Below are 23,311 nucleotides of genomic sequence, written 5' to 3'. Positions count from 1 at the left end.
TGCCCTCCAGCACAAGCAGGGTCCATGATTCAGGGTCTAATAGAACCAAAAGACCTTCCCGAGAATGCTGGGTTTACCGAGATTGCAGCCTTTGGTATGTGAAGCTGTTTCCCCCTCCTGCCTTTGCCCCATGCACAGAGGTAGCCCTGAGTCACGTTCATAAAGCCTGGTTTTGCTCTGTGATGGGGACACGTGTCCGTGTCAGGCAGCACTTGGAGCAAAGAGCAGCCAAACAGCCAGAGCCAAGCCAATGGCTCAGACCCACAGAGCTGGATCCAGTCTTCCCTCAGCAACCTCCTCAAGGAGGAGGTCCCTCAGCCATGCAGGGACTGACAAAGGCACTGACCCATTTCCCCATCAGTTGCCCAAAGCAGCCGCTTCCCAACTCGCCACTGCTCCTCCTACCTGTGCCCCTCTTCCAAAGGGCTCCCCACCATATCCCTTCCTTCCCCCAAACTCCTTAAACAATATTAAACACTTAATGGCAATTAATACGCTTTAATGCAGGTTTTGGGGCCAACCAGCTGCTTAGAGGGTGCTTAAACCATCAACCCCTCTCAATCCCGTTGCCCTTGTCATACAAAGTCAGCCGAGACCCTAATCCAAGCTCCCCCCGCACTCCCAAGGAGGCCAGAGGGTATAAAACCTCCTGGCACATGGGCACCGCCAGCCCAGCCCTCCCCGCAGAGCAGGGGCAGGCACCACCTCCCGTCCCCTCGGATCTACTGTTGTGCTTATTAAGTTCTTCTTCGGATTGGGGGGGGATCCCAATATCCAAAAATCGGATATTTTGCTGCATTAGGGGGTGGTGCTTCCTTTTTTTGTTTTAAATTGGGGTTGAAGCAGAATTGATACAGACTCAGAATATCTGATTTTTAGAAAGCCCTTAGAAGCAAAGCAGCTCCCCTCACGTTGGCAGGATGAACGGGACGGAAGGCGTCAATTTTTACGTGCCTATGTCCAACAAGACAGGGGTGGTACGAAGCCCCTTTGAGTACCCCCAGTACTACCTAGCTGAGCCCTGGAAATACCGTGTCGTGTGCTGCTACATCTTCTTCCTCATCTCCACCGGTTTGCCCATCAACCTGCTCACCTTCTTGGTGACCTTCAAACACAAGAAGCTCCGGCAGCCGCTCAACTACATCTTGGTCAACTTGGCCGTGGCTGATCTCTTCATGGCCTGCTTTGGCTTCACAGTCACCTTCTACACGGCCTGGAATGGCTACTTCGTCTTTGGCCCCATTGGCTGTGCTGTGGAAGGCTTCTTCGCTACGCTGGGAGGTAAGGGCTGTGGGAGCTTGGGTCTTCCTTCTTCGGGGCTTTGGGAGCCCAGTTCCTCTCCTTCATCATGCCATCAGGGCAGCCGTGATGCACGCAGCATCCCTCCCATGCAGAAAGCCATCTCGCATGCTGCTGCAGTGTCACGGCTTGTTGCATGGGACAGAGCTTGCCGTGCAAGGCACTGCTTCCCTGCGGCTTAAAGGCAGGGACCACATCATGTCCTTAAGTCAATGTCAAGCATCTCTGGCAAAAGGCTTCCCTTTCTGTGAAAAGATGGAGCACTGGGGAGGGTTCAGAGGGGGAAGAGAGATCCCTTGGGAGACGGCCCCACAGAAGAGGTGGGGGCATGGAAAGGAGTTCAAGACAAAAAAAAAAGGGGGTCACAGCTTCTTTAGGGAAAAAAAGAAAGATGAAGCAGCTCTTAACCAGAGGAGAAGAGCAGCAGTGTGGGGGGAAGGAGGATTCAGAGCTAGTGAAGCCAGGCCCTGTCTCTGCAGCAATTGCTCAGCTCTGTCCCAATTGCTCCCAATTTGAGTGCCCTCGGGAGCTTCCTTATTTCATTTCTCAGGGACATGAGAGCTGTTAACGCTTCGCCCTACAGAACCCCCCCTGCAAAACAGGGAAAATTCACTTTGCACCCAATGCCCACGCAGCCACTGGGCCCACATGACACCTCGTGATGGATCTGACAACCGCTAATCCTCGCTGTAGACATCTATAACCACTGCAAGGGCTTCACTTGTTTTCCCCTAAATGGGGCAATTTCCTGCAATGATGCTGATTGGGGGGAAGGCTATTCTGCCAGGCTAAAGCAAAGTTAAATGTCCTGATCCAAGCCAAGGACTCAGGAAGGGCTTGGTCTTGGGGTCAGAACATCGTATGGGTCTGCATCATTTCTGACCAAGTGAGCTTCAGGCAGCATTATTTGCTCTTCTGCCGTTTGTGGCTAGTAAAGAGCAAGGAGGCTTCTGTTCAGAGGGAGGAATGTTTGATGGGAAGCAGTCGCAGTGCTAGCAGCAGGTCTCCAGCGAATGCAAGCACAGGGTGTAGTTATCAGCAGATTATCACAGCTGGGGGCATTAGCAGGCTTATGGCACCGACTAAACTCTTCCAATCCCCTGAAGTTTAATTATCCCTTATAAACACATGTGCAGGCATGCCCACACACACACAGGCTCCCCACACCAGCACTGGTGGAAGGCTCATGAAATGCGCATTTAAAGGCATCAACAGGTTTGGACACCTCTGGTATCTTTGCCAGGAATATGTTTCTCTGTGCCCAGCTTCATTTTTAAAGTCCTACAAACCCATGATGATCACCAGCATCCTCCATCACCAGCACCCCACTGCGGCACAGCCGTTCCCCTCAGCATGCTGCCGTCGGGAGATCCTCAGTTATTTAGTAGGATGCTGGTTTTCCCTTGCTGATCCCCGACTCCTCAGTTCCCTCTGCTCTTTGCTGCAGCCACAAGGCCGTGAAGGGAAGATCAAGCCCAGAGTTGCTCTTACCACCCCCATGTGCTGTTTCTCTCCCTCCCGCAGGCCAAGTCGCCCTGTGGTCCCTGGTCGTCCTGGCCATCGAGCGCTACATCGTCGTCTGCAAACCCATGGGGAGCTTCCGCTTCTCCTCGAGCCACGCCATGATGGGCATCGCTTTTACCTGGGTTATGGCCTTCTCCTGTGCTGCTCCACCCCTCTTTGGCTGGTCCAGGTGAGTCCAAGGATGCAGCAGCCCCTGCTGCTGTGCAGACACCCCACTGGGACAGGACGTGAAACCCTCTGGGCTCCTGCAATAGAGGCAATAGGGCAAGTCAGAATGTAAATGAGACCTGAGCTGTCAGTCTCACGACAGCTTGGTGTCCCCTAACCAAAGGCAGGCACAGGCTCAGCATCTCCTGCTGCAATAGCCCTTCGTGCTCTGCAGAGAAAGAGGAGCTTTAACAGGCACAGCTTGTCTCGTGCTGTGAAGAGCCCATTCTTCTCTGCAGACTAGAAAGAGCATTTGGACAGCCAGGCCAGCAGGCAATTCAATCCCTAGGTTGAGCTCCTCCTGTGGCCCCCAGGGAGGGTCCTGGTGAAGATCCTAACCTTTCTCTCTGGCAGATACATACCGGAGGGGATGCAGTGTTCCTGTGGTCCCGACTACTACACCCACAACCCTGACTATCACAATGAGTCCTACGTCCTCTACATGTTTGTCATCCACTTCGTCATCCCAGTCGTGGTCATTTTCTTCTCCTACGGGCGCCTCATTTGCAAAGTCCGAGAGGTAACACTGGGAGGGGATGGATGGGGCCAGGGTGGGCAGCAGGAGATGGTGTGGGGTGGGAAGCTTCTGGGTGCTCCTCAACACCCTCCTGCTTGCAGGCAGCTGCCCAGCAGCAGGAATCAGCCACAACCCAGAAGGCCGAGAGGGAGGTGACGCGGATGGTGATCCTCATGGTGCTGGGATTCATGCTGGCTTGGACGCCCTACGCCGTGGTGGCGTTCTGGATCTTCACCAACAAGGGAGCGGACTTCACTGCCACTCTCATGTCAGTGCCTGCCTTCTTCTCCAAGAGCTCCTCCCTCTACAACCCCATCATCTACGTCCTCATGAACAAGCAGGTGAGACCCCCATGGCATGCAGGGTGAGCCTCTGCCCTGGGCTTACCAACACATCTGGGGTCATTGCAGGCACCTCACTCTTTCCCAGAAGGGGTTGAATCTCAGCCCTGAATCTCAGGGGCTGTTGGGGGCTCTTGGTCCTTGTAGCACATCCCCACTGTCCCCCAGTGCTATCGTGGTCCATTTCTCTCCCCTCTTCAGTTCCGTAATTGCATGATCACCACAATCTGCTGCGGCAAGAACCCCTTTGGGGATGAAGACACCTCTTCCGCTGTATCCCAGAGCAAGACCGAGGTCTCCTCCATCTCCTCCAGCCAAGTATCACCTGCATAGACCATGGACAGTTTGAACTGGGGTGACCCCCCGAGCTCAGGGACCAATACAGACATCCCACTCCCACAGTCTCCCTTCATGCAGTCCCTCCCTTGTGCACCAACACCCAACCTTTAGCTGTGCACCTACTGCAGTAGCATCCCCCAGGCACCGGACACCCCTGTGCCCAGTGGTGCGAACACACAGAGCTCTTCCCACTGACACAGCCCCTCGCAGGGCAGCCCAGATCCCTTCCCCAGCTCCCAGGAGCTGGTCAGCTTCTGGGAACTGTCTCTGCCTGCCCTCTGGCTTAATTCACACCATAGCAGCAGCCAGTGGGACACCCCAAACCCTGGTATTTCCCTCCCTGCCCTGAGCGATGTCCCTGCAGCATCCCCTTCCCCGGTGCTCAAGGGAGTGTTGCAGAAGCATTGAGCCCTCACTTAGTGCAAAAGCTAAGCCTACAGCCAGAGCACACCGCACACCCCTGAGCACAGCCCTGCGGCTGGAGCTGCCCTTTGCCCAAGCCTGGGGCTCCCGGAGCTGCCTCCTCTGCCGGCGCGGCTGATGGGAATCGATACCTGCAGTCTTCATAAATCAATAGAACAAATGGAGCCGTGAGCGGGCTTTGCTTCAAGCCTGACTCCCTGTAGCCCCGAGACAACTCTGTAGATACAGGGGTTTTCATCTTGGAACCTGTAAATATTTGCTCACGTACTTTGAAGTCTCTCTCTCAGCCGTTTCCTTTCTCTTCCTTCTCCCAACTCCAAGGCACAGAAAGGGTCTTTCAGCTCCACTCCTGCTGGCCAGACACCCACAGCCAACCTTGGAGGGTGGGACCGGCCCCTGAGCACGTTCCTGTACATATTTTATAAATAAGATGTCAGCACAAGGACTTCTACAGTCAAGGAATAGGGATTAAAAAGTAAGAAATAAACAGAAGCAGCAGAGACACAAATCGAGATGCTCCGTCCTGGTCCTTTCTGTGGGGCTGCACCGACGAGATGCTGATGCAAATGTAATGCTGCTTTTGGAGATGTGAGCCCAGAGCTGTCTCGATACCCATGGGAAGGGGGATCTGTGAGTTAGACCAGCCCTGATCACAGAGGGGAGAGCAGTGACTGTCCCCAGCAAGGTGACATCCCTGTGAGCACCAGAGGGGTTTAGAGGCACAAAAAGACACAGACAGGGCACAGAGCAGGAAGTGCTGCCGCCTGTACCATGGCCCTCACAGCCCAAGCTATCACCAGCCATTATTTTTCTGTCCTTTAACATTTAAGCATCCCCCACGTAGCCTTAAATAAAGCAGAGCTTTTGCAGAGTTCAAGCTCCCCTCCCCACGGGGCCCTTCGAGGCAGTGGTGTTCAGGAATTGGCAGAGTCAGGGAAAAACTGTTCCCTGTGCCAGCGAATTCGTTATGGAGCCACTGCAGAATGATCCCGAGCACAGGGGCTGCTGAGGCTCTGGCCTCCCTGCTCAGCACACGGGCCCTCTCGCAGGCATTTCCCTTCCTTTTCCCCTTCCTTCCTTTTGGGCCAAAGCAACCAAAACCCATGGGAAGCCCAGGGTGCACCCCTGGGATGGGAATGCAGGAATAGAAACCACCATTTGCAGCAAGCCACCAGCACAGCCCTGTGGAGTGGGGGGGGGAAGATGCTGCTCCCGACCCCAGCTCCCTGGGCTCCCCCTGCCTCTGCATTGCCCCATCCACCTGAACTGGGGGCTCTTGGATTGATGCTGTGGGTCTGGCACCACTCCTGCACCAGCAGCTACACTGAATAATTCATGGCCTGCTCTCCCGGGTCTCGGGAGCCTCCTTTCCTTCACCTACAAAGCAACAAACCCGTTTCCCTTTGCTGCTTGAAGCGAGGGAGCAGCAGAGGAGCGGAGGCACCGCAGCTCTTTACAGTGAGCAGTTGAACACACTGTGTGCAAGGGAAGGCAGCAACCTCAGCATCGCCTGTCTCACCCCTCAACTTCTGAGCACAATGGGACATCATGGGAACACAGCCCTCCCGAACCACACATCCTGAGCTCTGCATCCCAAACCCCTTTCTTCTTGTTTTAAACGCTGCAGTTATAGCTGCAGGCTGCTCGCCTTTTGCTGCGATGCTGGAGGAATTCAGTGATGTAGCAGATCCCAGAGGGGGATAACAGCATCCCAGGACTCCTAACAGGGAGCTCTGGAGAGCCAGGGACCACCATAGGGTGAGCTGAGGCTTTGCAGCTGAATTTCCTATGGATGGGAGAGCAATAGAGCAGGGTCCCATGGAACTGCAGCTCAGGGGCATTGGCAGATGCTGGCAGCAATGCTGCAGTGGTGCCTTCTGGCCACCCCCATCTGCACTCAGCATCCAGCTGCCTCGCCAGATGTGTCACTACCCACAGCACCGCAGCGGACCAGCAGCTTTACCTCCTCTGCAAGGAGCCTTCTCAAGCTGGATGCTGGCTCTGTGTGATGTCCCCAGGGCAGCAGGCTGGCGATGCTCACAGAGGTGCAGCTTGAAGTCATCCGTGATGCAGAGGAGGAGCTGCTTTATTTGGGGTGGAGGCTGCAGGTGGGAATAAAAAGATAAATAAATTATATATATAAATATATATACATAAATATTAAGAAGATATATAAAATAAATAAAGATAAACCCATGTTCTGCCCTCAGCCCCTCTCTAGCAGCTGCTGCTGCTGCTGCTCATCTCTCCTGGCCCAAATCCCTGCAAAGAATTCCAGCATCCAAGTTGCAGCAGCGGTTTCTCCAAGACCAAGAGGGAGTGCAGCAGCCAGGCAGTCTGTAATCACAGCTAAACCTCATCTAGCCCACATTGATTCAACCTTGCCAGGGCAGAAAGCATCTCATTGAAGGCTTTTTCTTTCTGTTGCCCTCCCTTCCTTGTTTTAAAGGCTGGTTTTGGAGGTGTGAAGCCACAGTTTCCTTGCAGCTGCCCACCAGGCCAAGCTCCTCTTGTTCTTCAAATCCAGGGGCTTTTAAAGATGCTCTTTATTGATGTAACACTTATTTATAAGCAAGCAACAGGAGAAGATGGTTAGTTCAGTTATTAAATTTAGAAAGCTGACAAAAGCAAAAGCAATATGGCTTAATAAGAGATTAAGAGGGAAGCAGCAGGACCTTCCATTTCTGACCCCGTGTTTCAGATTGGGTCATATCTATGTATTTTTACTGCTCAGATGGCAACACAATAAAATGACACATTTGTGCGCTTTGCCTACAGGGTTTTTATCACTAATTGATTTCACAACAGCTCATCTAATCTCAGTTCTAAAGGCTTTTGTGTGGGCTGCATTGAAAGGGACTGTCCTGCCCGGGGCATCTCCTGGCAGCGGGGAACATGAGGCTGGGGGCTGCAGAATGTGGGTACCATCCCCTCGCCAGCCTGGTGTGAGGGTCATGCCCAGCCACAGTGTTCACAGGCAAAGCAGCCAAGGGCCTGGACCTTGTGCAGAGTGAGGCAGTGAGGAGCAGTGCAGGATGTGACCGGTGGCACACGTGTGTCCCTCCTCACCTGGGACCATGGCTGCTGGCACAGGTAAACCATGGTTTGGAACGGCAAACAAATGGGAACCTGATTGCGAGATTCCTTACCTGGTTTCCCCACAGTTAAGGTTTAATCCATCTTCATCCCGTTTCCTTTTCACTAAAGCTATTTTTATTACAAGACATCCAGTGACAATTATTTGTTCTTTATATTTGATGAACTTGAGATACAGGTTGGATACGGGCACAGCAGAGCAGCTTGGAACAGCTATGAAAGAGCCACTTGGTTAAACAGCCTGGGGCAAGAACTGCCTTCAGGAGCCCTTGCACAACCCCTATGTGCTCTAGCCCTAAGGAACTGAGATCCCCAAATCCCCCATGAGGTCCCAACCCTGGAAAAGAAACAATCCAGGAGTCATTTCTACCCTCTTCTCCATAAATGCATTGGTATTTCAGGCACTGCCTGCTTGCAATCAGCAAGGATCATTCCAGAGTCGCTCATTCATAGCGGGTAACTGCACCTTCATAGCAGGTACCATCACCTCCTCTCAGCAGCCCCTGGCTGCTGCCACCTGAATTCACATGCAATTGAGGAAAGCAGCCAGACTTAGCCAGGATAAGGAGACAGCTGGATGGAAATTCAGGCCCAAAGGGCATTTCAGTGTCTAACTCTTCCTCCTGCTGCAGCTGGGATTGCTGCTCCTTTACCCAAGTATTGCCATCATCTGTTTTAGGGAAACTGCAGTAATTGGCTCAATTCATTTTAAATCAGTTATCGTTTGTGCAAGCAGCAGTCAGGGGAGAAGCAGCTTGTAGTTAATAACATCCTGATTTGGAGACATCCGCAGGGGTGAGGAGGGAGATCTCAGCAAAGGGCCGGTCCTTGGTCCTCCCCTGGAACACAGGCATGGGTGCAGGGTAGGGGCTCAGGGCGTGAGACGGCTCCTGGGATGATGCTGTGATGTTCAGCACTCCTCCTGCCCCTGGGCTCATCCCCTTCAGGCTGGGATGCTACTGTCTGCAATGGGACATTCATCATCTCTGAGCGTGGAAGCGCAGCCAGGATGCTGGAGGGTCTGGCTCTGTCTATTTGTCTCTGCCAAAGGAAAAGCACCTCCAAGTCCAGCCGTGCCAGCAGCTCTGGAAACAAGAAGATTAAAAAACTCCCCCTGTGCCATCACACATCCAAATCCCAGCCCAGCCCCTCTCCAGGGTGCGCAGAGCCTGGCACCATGGGGAGAAGTTGTCCCACATGGATTACAGCTTGGGAAAGGCCAATGTGCTCCCAGGGGCCCATTGCACAGCCCCAGCAGCTTCTCCTTCACCCAGGTTGAACCCAGGGAGACCCAGGCAAGTGCTTGCACCCCCCCTGGGAAGATGCAGAGCACCCACATTTGTGCCACCTCCCAGCACGGACATCCCCAGCCTGCGCAGAGGTTCCAAATCCATCACTGCCACCTGTGTCACGTTAGCAGCAATAAAAGGATTCAAACAGCAATTCCTTACTTTTATGAACAAATGGCCCTGGATGGATGATTCAGGCAGCATTCAATTCCCAGCAAGAAAGTGTCAGCAAAAACCCAGCCTCTTTCATGTAGGTGGATAACTGCAAATAAAAGTAGGGAATTATTAGCACTTAATACTTGGTGTTTTTTACTCCCTAGTGCTCTTCTCTGGTAGATGCCAAGCACTTTAAATAAATTAACAGATAGGGAGGGGTTTGCTAAGGGGGGATGCTTGGATCCTGGTGATGGATCTGGACCTCTCACACGTGGGGGGCACCATCCCCATCCCACTGCAGGGCTCTCCTCCAGCCCGCCCCCTCCAGAGCCCCTTTTCTCCTCCCCTCTCACCCCATCCATCCCCTCCCTGCTCTCCCATTCTCAGCTCACCGCTACCAACACAGGAGCCCGGAATCCCCCCAGTCCTGGGGGGCTGTGAGCGGTGTCAGAGGCACGCACCAGCCTCCTCCTTCATCAAGGCCGCCTGTATTTGTCTTGCTCATCAGACTGACAAAATGGGCAGAAAACAGACTCCTGGCTATTTCCTGTGCGAGCTGCCCACTCCTCCTCTCCCCTTGGCAATGACTGAGAGCTGAAGAAGCAGGAATAGCATATAAATTTCCTCCCTCCTTTAATAAATACCTCTATTACCTACTGCTCTCTCCTGCGCACCCGGTGGTTTTGCTGCCTCCAGGCAGACGTGCTGAACCAAACCTCTCATTTCTATAGGGAATAAACAGCAGGACTGAGCCAGGCAGGGGCAGAGGGGAGGAACCCCCTCCCAGGGGCCTGCCTGCAGCTTTACATCATGGTATGGGGAGCCAAACGTACTCATTTATTAGGGTTGGGGCTTGTCTGACTGCTCTGCAGCACCTTGGGTGCTCCTTGGACACCCTGCCCTGGTCCCCGGTGGGAAGAGGATTCCCAAAGCCCAGGTGTAGCCGGGTTTGTCCCATGCACCACTGTGCACCTTGGGGTGGGCCTGAGGTTTAATGCAGGAAGGGAATAAGGACAAAGGATGCTAAAATCAAACCTGATGGTGCAGGCAGTGTGGAGTACACAAAGAAGCCCTCAAACCATGGAAGCCCCATGAAGTGAGCTGCAGACCTCGGGGCACAGGGCAGTCTGTGTGAGTGTCAGCAAGATGGGAGCATCCTTGCAATGGGAACCCCATGGGTGTCACTTGGCATCAGCACAGCTCTGGGGGCCCCATTGCAGCTCTGCTGCCCGCAGCTCCCTGCCCAGGACATGACCATGCCACAGGGCAGCTTGTTTGCTGAGAGGCCCTGCCCAGAGGTGACTCCTATACACATTTCACTCCATTTGATGCTGCAGAGCATCACCTGAGGTCAGGGATTTGTCCCCTGCCTTGCTGAACAGCACTTGCGTGCACGCCTGAGCGGGGCTGCTGCTGCAGCACGTGTCAAAGATGTCCCATGCAAATAAGACAAACGCAACACCCACTGAGACCCCCTCAATTCCCGTCCTCAGCTCAGCTCTGGTGCACGGAATGGGCAGGATCATCCAGTTCCAATCCCCTAGGTGAAAACAAGCCAGGAGGCTGCAGCCTGACCCTTGCTGTGTTTCTCCTCCCTGTCCCTCCTTTTGGTCCCAGCCCTTTCCTGCAGCTGTTAGGGATACCCAGGACAAAGCTCACTTGTCCAATGAAGGAAGTGCCTCTGTACACAGGCCACTGGACCCATTGGAAACACCAAAAGCCTTCCGGAATGGCTTGAGCATCACTGTGATGGCAGAGACCTTGCTCCATCCCCACTCTGTAAGACAACAGGTAAAAGCCATCAGCTTTTTACACTCCATCCTCACCAACAGCCCCTCGGGGATCACGCTATCCCCATGCGCACGGGGCACATCCCCTGTGCTTTATGCAAGTGGAGCTGCTGAAGTGCCCCCGGCCCCTCTGCCACCCACCAGCAGCCCTGGCAGCAGCCAGCCCTGCTCTCTCCATCCCCTGCAGCTAGGATTGATGGCAGCCTGGAAAACCCACCTTAAAGAGGAGCATTAAGGGCTGGCAGCCACCCCATTTCCCCCACAGCCAGCACTTGGGGTGTCAGCCATTTCCTGGGGTCTATTGAACTTCTGAACTTAACAAGGTCCTAAACAAGTAATAGCAGCAAGTGGCAGCTCCTGGCTCCCAAGCTGCGAGTGGCATTTCAGGGGCCAGGCCGCCGTCAGCACAAGCAGTGGGAAATTTCTCAAGTGTCCCTTTGATTTATGGCTCCAGTTAATTCTCCAGGAGGGCTGCGAGCTGCCCCTAGCACACCAGACCTCAGAGGGATCAATAATTTACCAGGTGGTTAAATGTTCTTTAAGGTCTAGAGAACACCAGCAGGAGCACAGGTGTCTTTCTGTATTATCCTCACCACCACCACCAAACTGAGCCCAAGCAGCAGGGTCAGCCCGAGCTGGGCACTGCCATCAGCTCAGTGCTGCTGCCATAGGAGGGAAAGGACCAGGATGCCAAGGGACTGGGGGGTTCTCACTCTCTTGCTCTTTCTCTGCATGAAACCCCCCCCAAGGTGTCAGGGGGCACTTGCACCCTGCTCTGCAGGGGCTGGTGCTGGGGGAAGACCACAGAGCAGGAGCCACCACTGACTGAAGCAGAGGGATGGAAAGAGGAGATCAAAGCACCCCCTCTGCAAGTCCCCCAGTGCCATTTTAGCTTCAGATTGGGATGTTTGGGGACGCCAGGGCAGCCCCTAGCCCCTCCAGCAGCCCATGGCACCTATAAACCCACACACACACACACCGGGGCCACTGCAGGGTGCAGAGGTAGATGGCAGCAAAGCCTATTTCTTGCGGAGCCAGGATGCGACATCCCGGTCCCTGCTCCGGCACCATCAGCCACACAGGCCACGGCACCGAGCCGGTACTCACAGAGCATCCAGCCCTTCGCTGTATCCACGGTCTGAGTTTTCCACCGCAGCTCGTTTTCCCCTGGTTTCAATCCTTAAGCATGATTCAGAGCCCAGGATGGAGCTTAATTCCTCCCTGGTGTCAAACAAATCAGCGAGCCAGGTGTATTTAAATGCTTCTGTGCCTGGGGCTTGGCTCCTTGCCTGCCTCTCTTCCTTTCCCCTCATCCCTGGAGCAGGATACCCCCACAGCAGCAGCCAAGCTGCTGCCTTGGATTCAAGTTGTTGGGGATATTGCCAGTGCTTCCAGGGCACATGCAGCATCTCACTGCAGACAGCTTGTCCTGCTCTGCCCCTTGCAGGGGGATGACCGATGCCGCTCACTCACTGCCTCCAAATCCCCTTCCCAGCTCTTCATTGGATTCTTCAGGTGTCAGAGCTTGGCTGTGCAATGCTTTAGGGGACAAGTTCCCCCAAGAGGAACCCCATGGGGTCCCTGCCATGAGGGGAAGATGGGCAAGTCCATTATTGCCAAAGGCTGGCAAGAGGAGCCCACGCTCAATCCCTGTCCCAGAGGGTTTCTCACAGCTGCCCCTGATAAATGGATAATGAATAATTCACTGTTGGCTTTTACTTCATGAAGTATTCATTGCCTTCAAGCTTCCCAGGGTAATTAACTGTCCTATGAGCCCCGTGTAACATAACCCAGCCACAATCCATCTTCAACACTTCATTAGCGGGCACCCGCACCGCTTCCATGAATTAAAGTGGACCAAACACACAAACAAAACCTTACCCTCCCTGGGACTCCCCGGGAGAGTCCGGCATCACATCCCTGAGGAGGCAATGCCAGAGAGGAGGTCTGGGGGGGTGCCAGGACTGGCCCAGCACAGGGCAGCACCGCGGTGCTGGGGACAAGCTGCATTTCCCCAGGACAATGGGGGATGCTGGTTTGGAGCCGACAGCTCCAAATCATCATGATTGATTTCTGACACACTGAGGCCTGACCTCTTGGGACACCCGAGTTACCCACTCCCAGCTCACCCATCCATGCTCAGCAGGCTGGCAGAGCTGCTCTGCACCCATCCCACCCCACATCCAACAAGGCACATCATGAGCTTGCTTCGGAGCTGGATCCGTGCACCCATTTCTGCCCTGCTTTGGGCATCCCCAGAGAGGCACAAGCCCCTCAGCACCAGTGGTGTCAGCCCGGAGGCGAGCCCACCGCAAGGCGACCCAGGCACAAGCCCAGACAGGAGTGGGACATGTCGCTTTGATGGATGGGTAGAAATTTCCTGCAGGCTCCCGTGCTGAGTCAGCCCTTCTGCCTTCAATAATTTAGAGCAATAAACAGCCAGCTGAGAGCGGGCGCGAGTGGGATGCAGCAACCTGGGTGAGATGAGCGATGGCTCTGCCGACAGCCCTGCTCCTCCTGCGGGGATGGCACCGAGCATGGCACAGCATTAAAACCAGCCCTGGAGCCCAGAACAGCACAGAAACACTCCGCCCCAGCCTGTAGAATGAGCAAGATGCTCCTTTGAGGTCCTGCATAGGTTTTACTCAAAGCCCAAAGGAGCATCTTACCAGCACCATGGTCTCTGCACAGCTCTTCTCCATGCAAAGCATCCCCTGAGGCAGCCAGACCTTTATGGGGGCAGCCTGGGTGTGCTCTGACTGATGCTGATCCCAACTCACCCCAGCTGGGGCTGGCAGCCCCTCCTCACCCCATTGTCCTCGCTCCCTGCCCTCCTGCAGCTTCACACCAGGTTTTCCTTGGGTTCATGGAAGCAAGGAGGGCTGCCAGCCTTGTTTTATCTCTGCTACAGCTTGCTGCTGCTAAAGATGTGTATTCCCAGGATCCAGCCCTTGCCCTTTCCCATTGCTCCTGCCTCTCCCATGATCTGTCTCATTTCTCCTTGCCTCATCAGGTGCCTGATTGAATTCCTCCCCTGATCCCACTGGCTTTGCCTTGCAAAGCCCAGGCTGGAATCTCCATTCCCCATGTGCTGCTCTCTGGGAGGCTGCCTGCATGCATGGGCATCCTGGCGATCCCAATGCTGGCTTCTCACCTCCAGCATCAGCCCAGGATAAGGTGGATGTTGAGATGTGACACCCCAAACACAGGGACAAAGCATGTGCTGGCATCCTCTCAGTAAGGGCTGAGTTACAGCACAGTACCCATTGCTAAGAGTGATGGTGAAAGAAACTGATATCCCTGAGCTGGAAAACTGATGGGTTTTAGCTAGAATTAACCAAGCAGCTCAATGGAGCATCCTCCATGTGAGGGGAAAGAGCTGATGCAGCTCGGCCCCTCTCCATCACGGGAGGAGATGGGCTGTCCCCAGGGAGCCGCTTCCACAGCAGCTCAAGCCAAGTCTCTCCGTCTGGAGCTGTGTATCCTGGCCCCTGGTTAAGTGGGGCTGGGGGCAGCAGGAGCTACAGGTTGGGGTCTCCAGGCCCCATGGCTCCATGGCCACCTGTCCTGCTGGGAGCCACCATCAGCTGCAGAGCCTGCTTTAGGAGCCGTGCAGGGCACAGCGTGCAGATGTTGGTGTTTGCTTTGACGCACTGCGTTTGCCAGGCAGAACCCAGGCATGCAATTTTCATTACATGATATCAACATTTAGCTCTAGCGTTGGCAATGTCAACCCTAATTATTTTCAAGAAGTCTTGAGGGCTGCAGGGATAAATCAATATAAATAACATGTTCATAAACTCTGAATCGTGTTCCTAACAGCATTATGACTTTAATTTGAATCTCAGGAAGAAGGAGCTTGCATCAGGTGTCCCCCTCCCTTCTTTCATTTATTAATCTTCGCTGTCTGTCTGGCCTCATCCCCCACATCCCATGAAGGAGGATGCTCAAATAGGGCGAGGAGCTCCATGGATGGCTCCATGGGTTTCAGCAGCAAAGAGGAGCGGGTGACCTGCCAGTCCCACCCAGCATGGCAGCAGTGGGCAGCCTCCAGCACATTTGGGACCGTGATGTTCTTTCCTGTCACTGGGCAGCCGCATCCTCCTCATCCTCCTCCTCCTCATCCCCACGGGCTGCAGCACTGGGGCTCTCGCCTCCCCCGCCTGCAGTGCAGATGGCCCAGCATATGGGCAGCCTCCCCTCGCGCTCGCACCTTGTAAGCAGATTCTGTCAGGTTTAAAGAGGAAAAGCTTAATTAAGCAGTTGTGTGTGTACAATTATGTCCTTAATTATCTCCGCCTTTCACTTCTTTGTTGTTTCGTGTTTGCAGGAAGTTTGGTAACAACCAGAGGCCACCATTCCCTGAAGCAGGAGCTCTGCTTCCTTGCTCTCTTGCTCTTTCTCTCACTGTAGGGGCTTTGCTCTGCACTGAAGGGAGCTGCAGGAAGCCCCTGCCTAATTCATTCCTGCGATTACCCCTTTCCACCCCATTGCCCAGCTTGGGCCCCTTCTCCACCCCGCAGCATCGACCCCAGGGACATCTGAGGGTCCCCTGGCCACCTCCTGCTTCCCAGGAGCCTCCTTCAGACAAGAGGGAGGCAAAGCAACCGGCTTAATTTGTGATGGTGCTTCTCTTTTATACGAGGAGCACTGAAGAGCCATAAACATCCCGAGTTCGAAATGGGAGCTGGGGGGATCTTTATTGTTTGTAAGGCCTCGAAATTCTGCCATGTTTATGAAGCCTTTATTAAAAATAACCCCAGAATCCCTCTTCCCTAATGGAGCGCGTTTCCACAAACACATCCGGCTTTCCATGCACGGCTCCATTTACATCCCCATCAGTTAATTTTTATTTACCTTTTAGTGGAAGTCATCGTCAGCCTTAATTCCCGAGCCCATATCATATGTGGGTTGCAATCCGAATTGGACCTAACAACCAGCCGTATATTTAACGTGCCATTACATCCTCAGCTCTGCTTTCACAGCTTTCACACCAGTCAGCTTAAAATACAGCAGCGATCCCCCTCTCCCCGGCGCATGGGCAGCGAGAATGCATCTTCATGCAGCTGAAAGATGTCAAGCGCTGGGAATGGGTCCAGAGAGAGCAACAATGATGGGAGGGCTCCGTGGGGAGTTAAGCAGCAGAGAGGGAGGCAGATTGGGGTCTTTGGGAAGAGGCAGGAGAAGGGAGCGTGGAGCAAAGCTCAACCTCACCACATCCCTCCAACACCCGTGCTCTCTCCCAGCCCCAAGAAGGGGCTGATCCAAGCCTGGAGTTGCAAACTAGAGGATGGAGATGGCCATCCCTGTGCCCTGGGCTGGGGGAAAGCAGAAGAAGATGGGGATGACCTGGGTTTTGCTACTGCCAAGTTTCCATGGAACTCTGCCCGTCCTCAGGGCCCAGTGGCACATCAGCATCCATGTGTCTGTCTGCTGCTGTCTGTGCTGACCCTGGGGCAGAGACCCACATCTCCAAAGGGTGCTGGGAGCAGCTCCTATCCCCTGCCCTGCTCTGCCCCTTCCCTGCCACTGTCGGAAGGACTGCAGCGATGGAGCACTGATGCTGCTGGCGCTGGTGAGCAGGGCCGGTACCCGCGTGAGCAGCGCTTGATGTTGAAGGGAAGATGAGGAGATGAGTGGATCACAGTCTGTAATTAAACACCCAGGGAGGAGGTCTGTGAAGCCAGAGAAGCCTTTCATCCAGCAGTCAAAGCGCAGCTTCCCCAGGGATGCGAGGAAGGCGCCAGTGCTTGGAGGCTTCCACTGAGAGCCTCTGAGCAAGGGTCTGGTGGCATCAGGATTAACGCAGCAAAGAACACGCTGCTCCTACCCAGCCCTCACACCCAGCTTGGGGTGCAGGAGATGCTCATGGCCAGAGCACAGGGTGATCAATGCATTTGCACCCCAAAACCAGGTCCCCAGGGATGACAAGGACCTGAATTCAGGGGAGCCAGGGCTTGTGTGGTCCTGCCTCTCGTCGTCCCTCCAGGCATCGCTGTGCTCCTCGGCCCAGCCCGCTGCAGAGATCAAACCAGCAGCAGAAAGCAAACGCAATATTTTAAAGTCCTTCCCAGCATAACAATCTCAGGCCCTATTAATAACACTTGTAAGAAGGAGCTCTTGAATAGATATGATTTTTATCTTGACGGCGTCCCTTTAGATCATTTTTATCCCCACAAAGTTTGCAAGAAGCATATTTTCTGTGCACCATTTATCTTGCCAGATGCCCACAGCCGCTGTTTATCACCTGCTCTCTCTTGCATGGGACTGGTGTCCCCCCCCCTCCACCCCTCCCTTGTGATGCTGCTCTTCCCTCCCTCCCTCTGCCCCGCTGTGGAGATGGTGCAGGTTTGATCAGCAGCTGGGTTTGCCACCACAGCAGCATCACTGCTGTCCCCAACAGCATCCTCACTGCGGCAGATGGACAAAGGCACGTGAAAAGCTTGGGGCAGGGAAGGCAGTGCCAGGCAGCAGGAGGGGCGGCAGGGCCATTCCTGCTGTCATATCCATCACTTGCGTGGAAATGAAGCCTTTTTAAGGGGAGAACTGCAGAGAAAGGAGCAGATTCTTTAGCACAACCTAGAAAACACTAATTCTGCTTCCAGACAGCCCATGCAACTCCCTTGGTGGAGCTGAACTCACCCCAGTGCACAGGCAGGCAATGGGGATGAAGATGCCAATTGGAAGAGGCCTTGGGATGCAGGAGGTGGAGGCATAGCACCGGGACCCTCATGTTTTCAATGCCTACGAGAAGAGCATTAGAGCAGAAGGTGGAGCAGCCCCGGCTGAAAGCAATGGGCTGCAGTTTGTAATTTAATGGGAGCACCACACGGAACAAAAGCAGGCGAGAGCCGGGAGTAATAAAACATTCCAGGACTGGGTTAGGAAGTGACACACGGGGAAGGCAGAGCGCTGTCCTGCACACCGGGATGGAGCCCGCTGCTCCCAATGGCACCGTGTGCTTTATGGGGTGAAGCAGCGTGGCCATCCCGCTGTGGACATGATTCTGCTCCTGGTGCATGATTAGAGCCAAGTGCTCCCACTCCCCTTGTTTCCAAAGGCTTCCAAGGCCTGTTTAAAGGAACACCTGCTACCAGGACCTGGTTAATGGCTCATTTGCGGAATACTCAAGGCTCTTCTATGCTTAATAGGTTTTGCATGAGCAGAGGAGGGGATCCAGGAGCACCCCCAGGCGCAGGAGCACCGCAGCCTCTCCGTCCTTATGAGGATTTGCCTTTGCCTCATCACACAGCACATTCCTAATAGGAATTCCTGGTGAAAGATGGGAGTCCCCCATCCCAGTTCAATGCGACCTGCCGTTACCTGCACTGGGGCCATGAGAGTTTGGGGTGATGCAGTCACAGGTTCCATCGCATCCCATTCATCCTGCCACTAACCCACCCATGGGGATGCCCGCTGGTTAGCAGGAGGCTTTGCAGCACATCCAGCCTGTGAGTGCCGTGCTGGGCAGACAGCACCAGTGGGAAAGGTCCAGTGACCACCACGGTGCAGAGAGCATCAGTGCTGGTGGACTTGGTCCTACAAAGGATGGTGCCTTCAAATCCCACCATAAAGAGCCGCCGGCAGCAGGGAATCCTGCAGAGCCCATGCCAGGAGCTCGCACAAGCCGCTGTGCTGCAGTCGCATCCTTTAGGGAGGACAAGGAAGTGTTCAAGAGGTGAAGGAGTGAGCAGAGGGAAACCCCTTCCTTGGAAAACGGGTGTTAGGGGTGCGGGCAGGGATTTGCCCACCAGCTGCAGAGCAGCGGGCGCACAGCATGCGAAGGGCTCCTTTTGGAGGCAGCTTTTCCATCCCAAGGTGTGGGCAGGAGGCACCTCCCCGCTGTCAGCAGCGCCGCGGGCTCCTGGCAGTGGGTAATTAAAGCCTTTTATTCGGTGCCTGGAGGCACGGAGGCATCAAGGGCTCTTATCAAAGAAGAAATCCAGCGGGGCTGGCTTTGTGCAGGGGGAGGGAAGAGATGCCAGAGCTGCCTGTGCCGGTTGAAAGAAAGTTTTGGCTTCATTCTCCCTTCCTAACTCTTTAAATCCACCTTGCGAGCAGCTAATGCACCTGTACACAGCGCTCCGCAGCGCTCAGCGGGGCAGAGGCCAGCTCCTGCTGCAGCCAGGGCCAGCATAAGGGGTCTGTGCCCCTGGCAGTGGTCCTTGCCCTCCTCTCCTAGGAGCAGGGTCTTGGTTCAAAGACCAAGGGAATTTCCCCCACTCACCCCAAACACGCACCTTGCATGTGATGGTGATCCTGGGGTTCTTTTACCCAGCTCTGCCGTGGCATCCAGAGACACTCGGATTCATCTGCACAATGCAAAGGATGGGCACAATGCCGCTCGAGATGGGCATCCCCAGCCCAGGACTGGGGACCTGCAGGGTGATGGTGCCAGGCTGAGGCTCTGCAACCCTTTCTGGGGAGCAGGAGGACCATGGGGGGGACGTGAACAGAGCCCCAAGGTGGAGTGAATTTTCCAGCTCTTATATGAGGAAGGATCATAATGTCATTTATCATCTTTAAAGATACGCAGAGTTGGCAAGAGAATGAATTCTTCTTCATAATCCAGTTCCCGGGATATTTTTACTGTGCATCATAAATTATAATACCTTTTTATTTTTGCTTTATAGCCTGTCCCTTGCCAATTCTGGTGATCTACGTCCTCATTCCCTCCCCAGTGCTTTAGGAACAGTCCCTGCCTGTCTCTATCCTCTTCCCAGCAGCTCCCCAGTCTCTCCCCTTCCACCATCTCTTTTCCCCCTTGTCCACCCATGCACTGCACTGAGATGGGGCTGGACCAGCCCAGCTGGAAGGTGCTCAGGGGTATTTCCCCCAGCTCCATACTATGCAAACCCCTCTCCCATTAAAGCAGTTTGCAAACCACACCGGGTGTGCAGCCTCCCTGCAAGAGAGGGTACAGCGAAACAGACTTTTTTAGTGGCCTCAGCATCCCTCCGGCTATTACAGCCTCGCGGTGGAAAATCAATCCTAAAGCAGAAGAATGAAGGAGGAGAGGTGAGTATTTATCCCTGAGAAATATGGAGATTTGCCACGACGAGGCTGGCTAAGAACATTACATTCAACGTGCTAAGCCGGGGAGTTTGAGCAGGTTTATTCAGGGCTCAGGCATTAGGCTCCCGATCAGGAGAGAGGCTTTAAGCGTGTCAGGGATTTACAGGCAACAAGAGAAGAAAACAGCCAGTTCCTTGGGAATAGCCCAGCAAGGCTGTCACCAGAGACAGGACTGCATTGGCTTTGTGCTGTAAGATGTTTGAGGGCAGTAGCTGCCTTTCAGAGGCCAATACGGGCTTTCTAGGACTAATGCAAAAAATCCCAATCGCAGTAATTCACATTTTCCATCCTTTCTCATAGGAAGCTGTAACCGAGCTAAATGCCTGGTGATGGGAAGCTGCTTGCGGAGACCCTCGTGGATGCACCTCCATGCCCTTAAAGCCAGCCTGTGGGATGAGCAGGGAGGAATAGGGGCTGCTCAACGTGGGGCTATAGGCAGCTGGCAGCAAGCCGGAGCGGCGCTTGGCTCCCGTCCTTCCCCACCACATCTGGGGCTCTGCTGAGAAAAATTAAAGTATGGGAGCAGGTTAACAGCCAGGAAAATGATTGCTACCAACACAACCAGGGGCTTGTTCGTTTGCTTTTTATTGGAGCCTGAGTGATTACTTGGAGGTAGTTAAAAGGCAGGAGCTGTGTGTTATTGCAGGGATGCTCGGGAGCAACGGGAGCTCATTAACCAGCAGCTCTTGCTCGCTGTGGGACGGTTCCCAGGGGCTGTGCTGGAAGTGCAGAGCCACTCAGCAGAGCAGGATGAAGCAGTGTGCGGAGGTAGCAGAGCACTGGGCATGGAGCAGGCCAGGAATGAGCCTGTTACTCTGTGAGTGATGGTCTTGGGGCAGGGAAGGGAAAGGGAGGACACGAGAGGCTTGTGTCTGCCAGTGGGGTTTGGTGAAGCGAATGTGCCATCTCAGTGCTTATGCCCGTGCAGCAGCATCAGTGTAGGGCTCAGGGGCTGCCTCTGAATGCAGCCACTTCCAGGGTGTCCCAATTTGTGATGGGCCTATAGAGGTGGGGGCCAGAAGAAACGGCTCTGAGCATGCCCTGGGGCATTTCTAAGCAGATAGAGGCAGAATAAGGCCTGTGGTACCCGGGAACATCGGGGGATGAAGGCTGCGGGGCTGTCACAAGCAGCCAGCCCCGTGAGATGAGCACGGCAGGAGAGGGGTGGGTGGGAACAGGACAGCAGTGACAAATGAGTTTAATTCCTGGGCAGACACCGATGAGAGGGGGTGATTAATGGGAGGAGCACCTCACCGCAGGCTCCGGAGCTCAGGGAGCAATTCTGGCAGAGGATGGAGCAGCAGGGACCAGAGGATGGAGCAGCAGGGACCAGAGGATGGAGCAGCAGGGACCGATGCTTGTAAGCAGCAGGCTGGGAACTGAGTTAGAGACCAGCCTCACACGTGGGGGATGTTTGATGACAACCACGCACAAAATCCATCTCCCTCCTGCCCACACTGTCCCTCTGACCACCCCCCAGGTCTTGGTCATAGGCAGGATAAGGCTCCTCAATCATTTCTCCTCTCCCTCTCAGTGCATCACATGCCTGGGGCTGGTGCATGCTTTCTCCTGCTCTCAGGGGAGATGCCAGCCAGGGACCAAGCCACCCAACACTGTGGGAAGGGCCTGTTCCCATTGCTGGCCAGCCCTATGGCTGAAGGGGTGCAGCTGAAAGAGCAGCAGAAGATGTGGGAGGTAACATGTTTCCTGTGGGTAGCTGTAGGGAGGGCCATAAAGAGCCTGATGAGTACTGCAATCACCAGCCACTGTTTCACAGCAGTAATAAACCAGTGCTGTTGGGTGGCCCCACGCTGTAGCCATGGCTGGGTTTGCACAAGTAGGTCCAAGTGAGCAACAAGGAAACCTCTGTGCAACACCTCTGCATCCCCAAGGGGTATTTTGGGGAAGTCCTGTCCCCACAACCCATGGCAGAGCACTCAGCTCTTGGATGTTCTCTCTGCATGGGGCCACATCCAGCCTAGAGAGGGAAAGAGCAGTGTTTGGAACCAAGTTGTTAGAGCAATAAACTTGGTTCCTGCTAATTCAGCTGAATGCCAACAGCAGCTGGAGACCATGGGAGCAGGGACTGTAGGGAGCAACAGAGACTTAGACCAAGACTGGGTTTGACCCTGGAGGAGGGATCCAGGAGAAGCTTGTTGGGATGTGGCTTTGCCACTGCAGCACAGCCCAGGCACAGCAGCAAAAGCATCAGACTGAGCAGTGAATCACTGCAGCGATTCGCACCCTGGCACCTACAGCCAGCTCCAACCAGCAACCTGCAGCACATCCCTACCCATCGGGACCCATCTACAGAGCTGGAATTGGAACACAGCCCTGGCCTCTGCAGCAGGACAGGCTGCAGGGTGCCCATCACCTTCCCCCTGCTCAGGGCTCCAGCACCCGCCTGCCTTCGGCCCCATCCAGCCCTGTCTCTGCCTGAGAGACCAGTACAGAACTGAGCAGCCTCACCTGGGGTATCCACACGGAAGGATTTGTACTTCCCAGAGGCAGAGTGATGCCATCAGCACTGGCTCAGCACTGGAGGAGCACAGGCAGCCTGGTTGGGTACCAGCAGGGCCATCCCCATCCCTATCTGGGGTGCTGGTACCCCCTGCTCCTCCTGGAATGTAACTCACTCTCAGCCTTGGTCTGACTCCAGCTGGCTCCTCCAGTGGCTCAGGGAGATGGTCGTGGCCTGACAGCTCACTGCCCCTCGGGCATTGGGCTCAGCAGCTGTTAGCAGTGATTGAAAAAGGAGAAACCCCACAGTTACCAGGCTGTGACAGCCCCTCCTGCTGCTGGAGGTGAGGCACGGCACCAGCCACGGGGGCGCTGGTACCTGCTTCCTCCCTGGGATCCCACAGCAGGACACGGATGTGCCACAGAACACACGTGTATGACTTCCATACCGATTGTGTCCTCATTGTGTGCATACAGCATCCAACAAGCTCCATAACGTACCGCAAATGTGGACAAATCCGCAGGGATGCAGCCCAAGGGTCAGGTTGTGACACGGCTCCTGCAGTGATGCAGTCACACGTGTCAATGAGGACACGGCTGGACACGCCTGTTGCTGCCCCACACACGGGGAGCCCAGCAAGCACAGACACATCTGCAGCCACCACTGCACTTCTTGGCAGCCCTGAGTCTCTGCAGAGCCTCTGAGCAGCTCCATTCCCTCGGAGCCCAGCCTCCTCATTAGTATCTACCGCCTGAATTATTTATTGCAAACAGATGTTAGGGTTTAAAGAGTGT

The 23,311-nt window shown here is 54.6% G+C and overlaps 2 protein-coding genes and 1 long non-coding RNA gene across 4 annotated transcripts in view; 1 reads left to right on the top strand and 2 right to left on the bottom strand.

The window, feature by feature from the left end:
- The window catches only part of LEMD2 (LEM domain nuclear envelope protein 2), a 186,098-nt gene that overhangs the window by 31,887 nt on the left and 130,900 nt on the right, over nucleotides 1-23,311 (bottom strand). The window lies entirely within an intron of this gene.
- On the top strand, nucleotides 892-4,474 carry LOC134156994 (green-sensitive opsin). Its single transcript, XM_062605467.1, has 5 exons — nucleotides 892-1,281; nucleotides 2,824-2,992; nucleotides 3,385-3,550; nucleotides 3,649-3,888; nucleotides 4,090-4,474. The coding sequence occupies exons 1-5, from the start codon at nucleotides 921-923 to the stop codon at nucleotides 4,219-4,221; spliced, it is 1,068 nt and encodes a 355-aa protein (XP_062461451.1). The 5' UTR covers nucleotides 892-920; the 3' UTR covers nucleotides 4,222-4,474.
- LOC134156995 (uncharacterized) lies at nucleotides 4,889-10,178 on the bottom strand. Its single transcript, XR_009962159.1, has 5 exons — nucleotides 10,025-10,178; nucleotides 9,198-9,297; nucleotides 7,800-7,959; nucleotides 6,614-6,752; nucleotides 4,889-5,058 (listed from the first exon to the last, which is right to left on the bottom strand). It is a non-coding gene; the product is annotated as an uncharacterized LOC134156995 (long non-coding RNA).

This window comes from Pezoporus occidentalis, unplaced genomic scaffold (assembly GCF_034315485.1).
Source record: "Pezoporus occidentalis ecotype Australia unplaced genomic scaffold, CSIRO_AGI_Poc_V1 ctg92, whole genome shotgun sequence".
Lineage (NCBI taxonomy): Eukaryota > Metazoa > Chordata > Aves > Psittaciformes > Psittacidae > Pezoporus > Pezoporus occidentalis.
The sequence above is the reverse complement of the archived record's forward strand: the minus strand, read 5'-3'. Positions and strand labels throughout refer to the sequence as shown.

Excerpts from the sequence above, each read along its gene's own strand:
- LOC134156994 (XM_062605467.1), top strand. The coding sequence starts at position 921 with ATGAACGGGACGGAAGGCGTCAATTTTTACGTGCCTATGTCCAACAAG. Across the intron at positions 1,282-2,823 it reads CTTCTTCGCTACGCTGGGAG|GCCAAGTCGCCCTGTGGTCC; the intron begins GTAAGGGCTGTG and ends TCCCTCCCGCAG. Across the intron at positions 3,551-3,648 it reads TCATTTGCAAAGTCCGAGAG|GCAGCTGCCCAGCAGCAGGA; the intron begins GTAACACTGGGA and ends TCCTGCTTGCAG.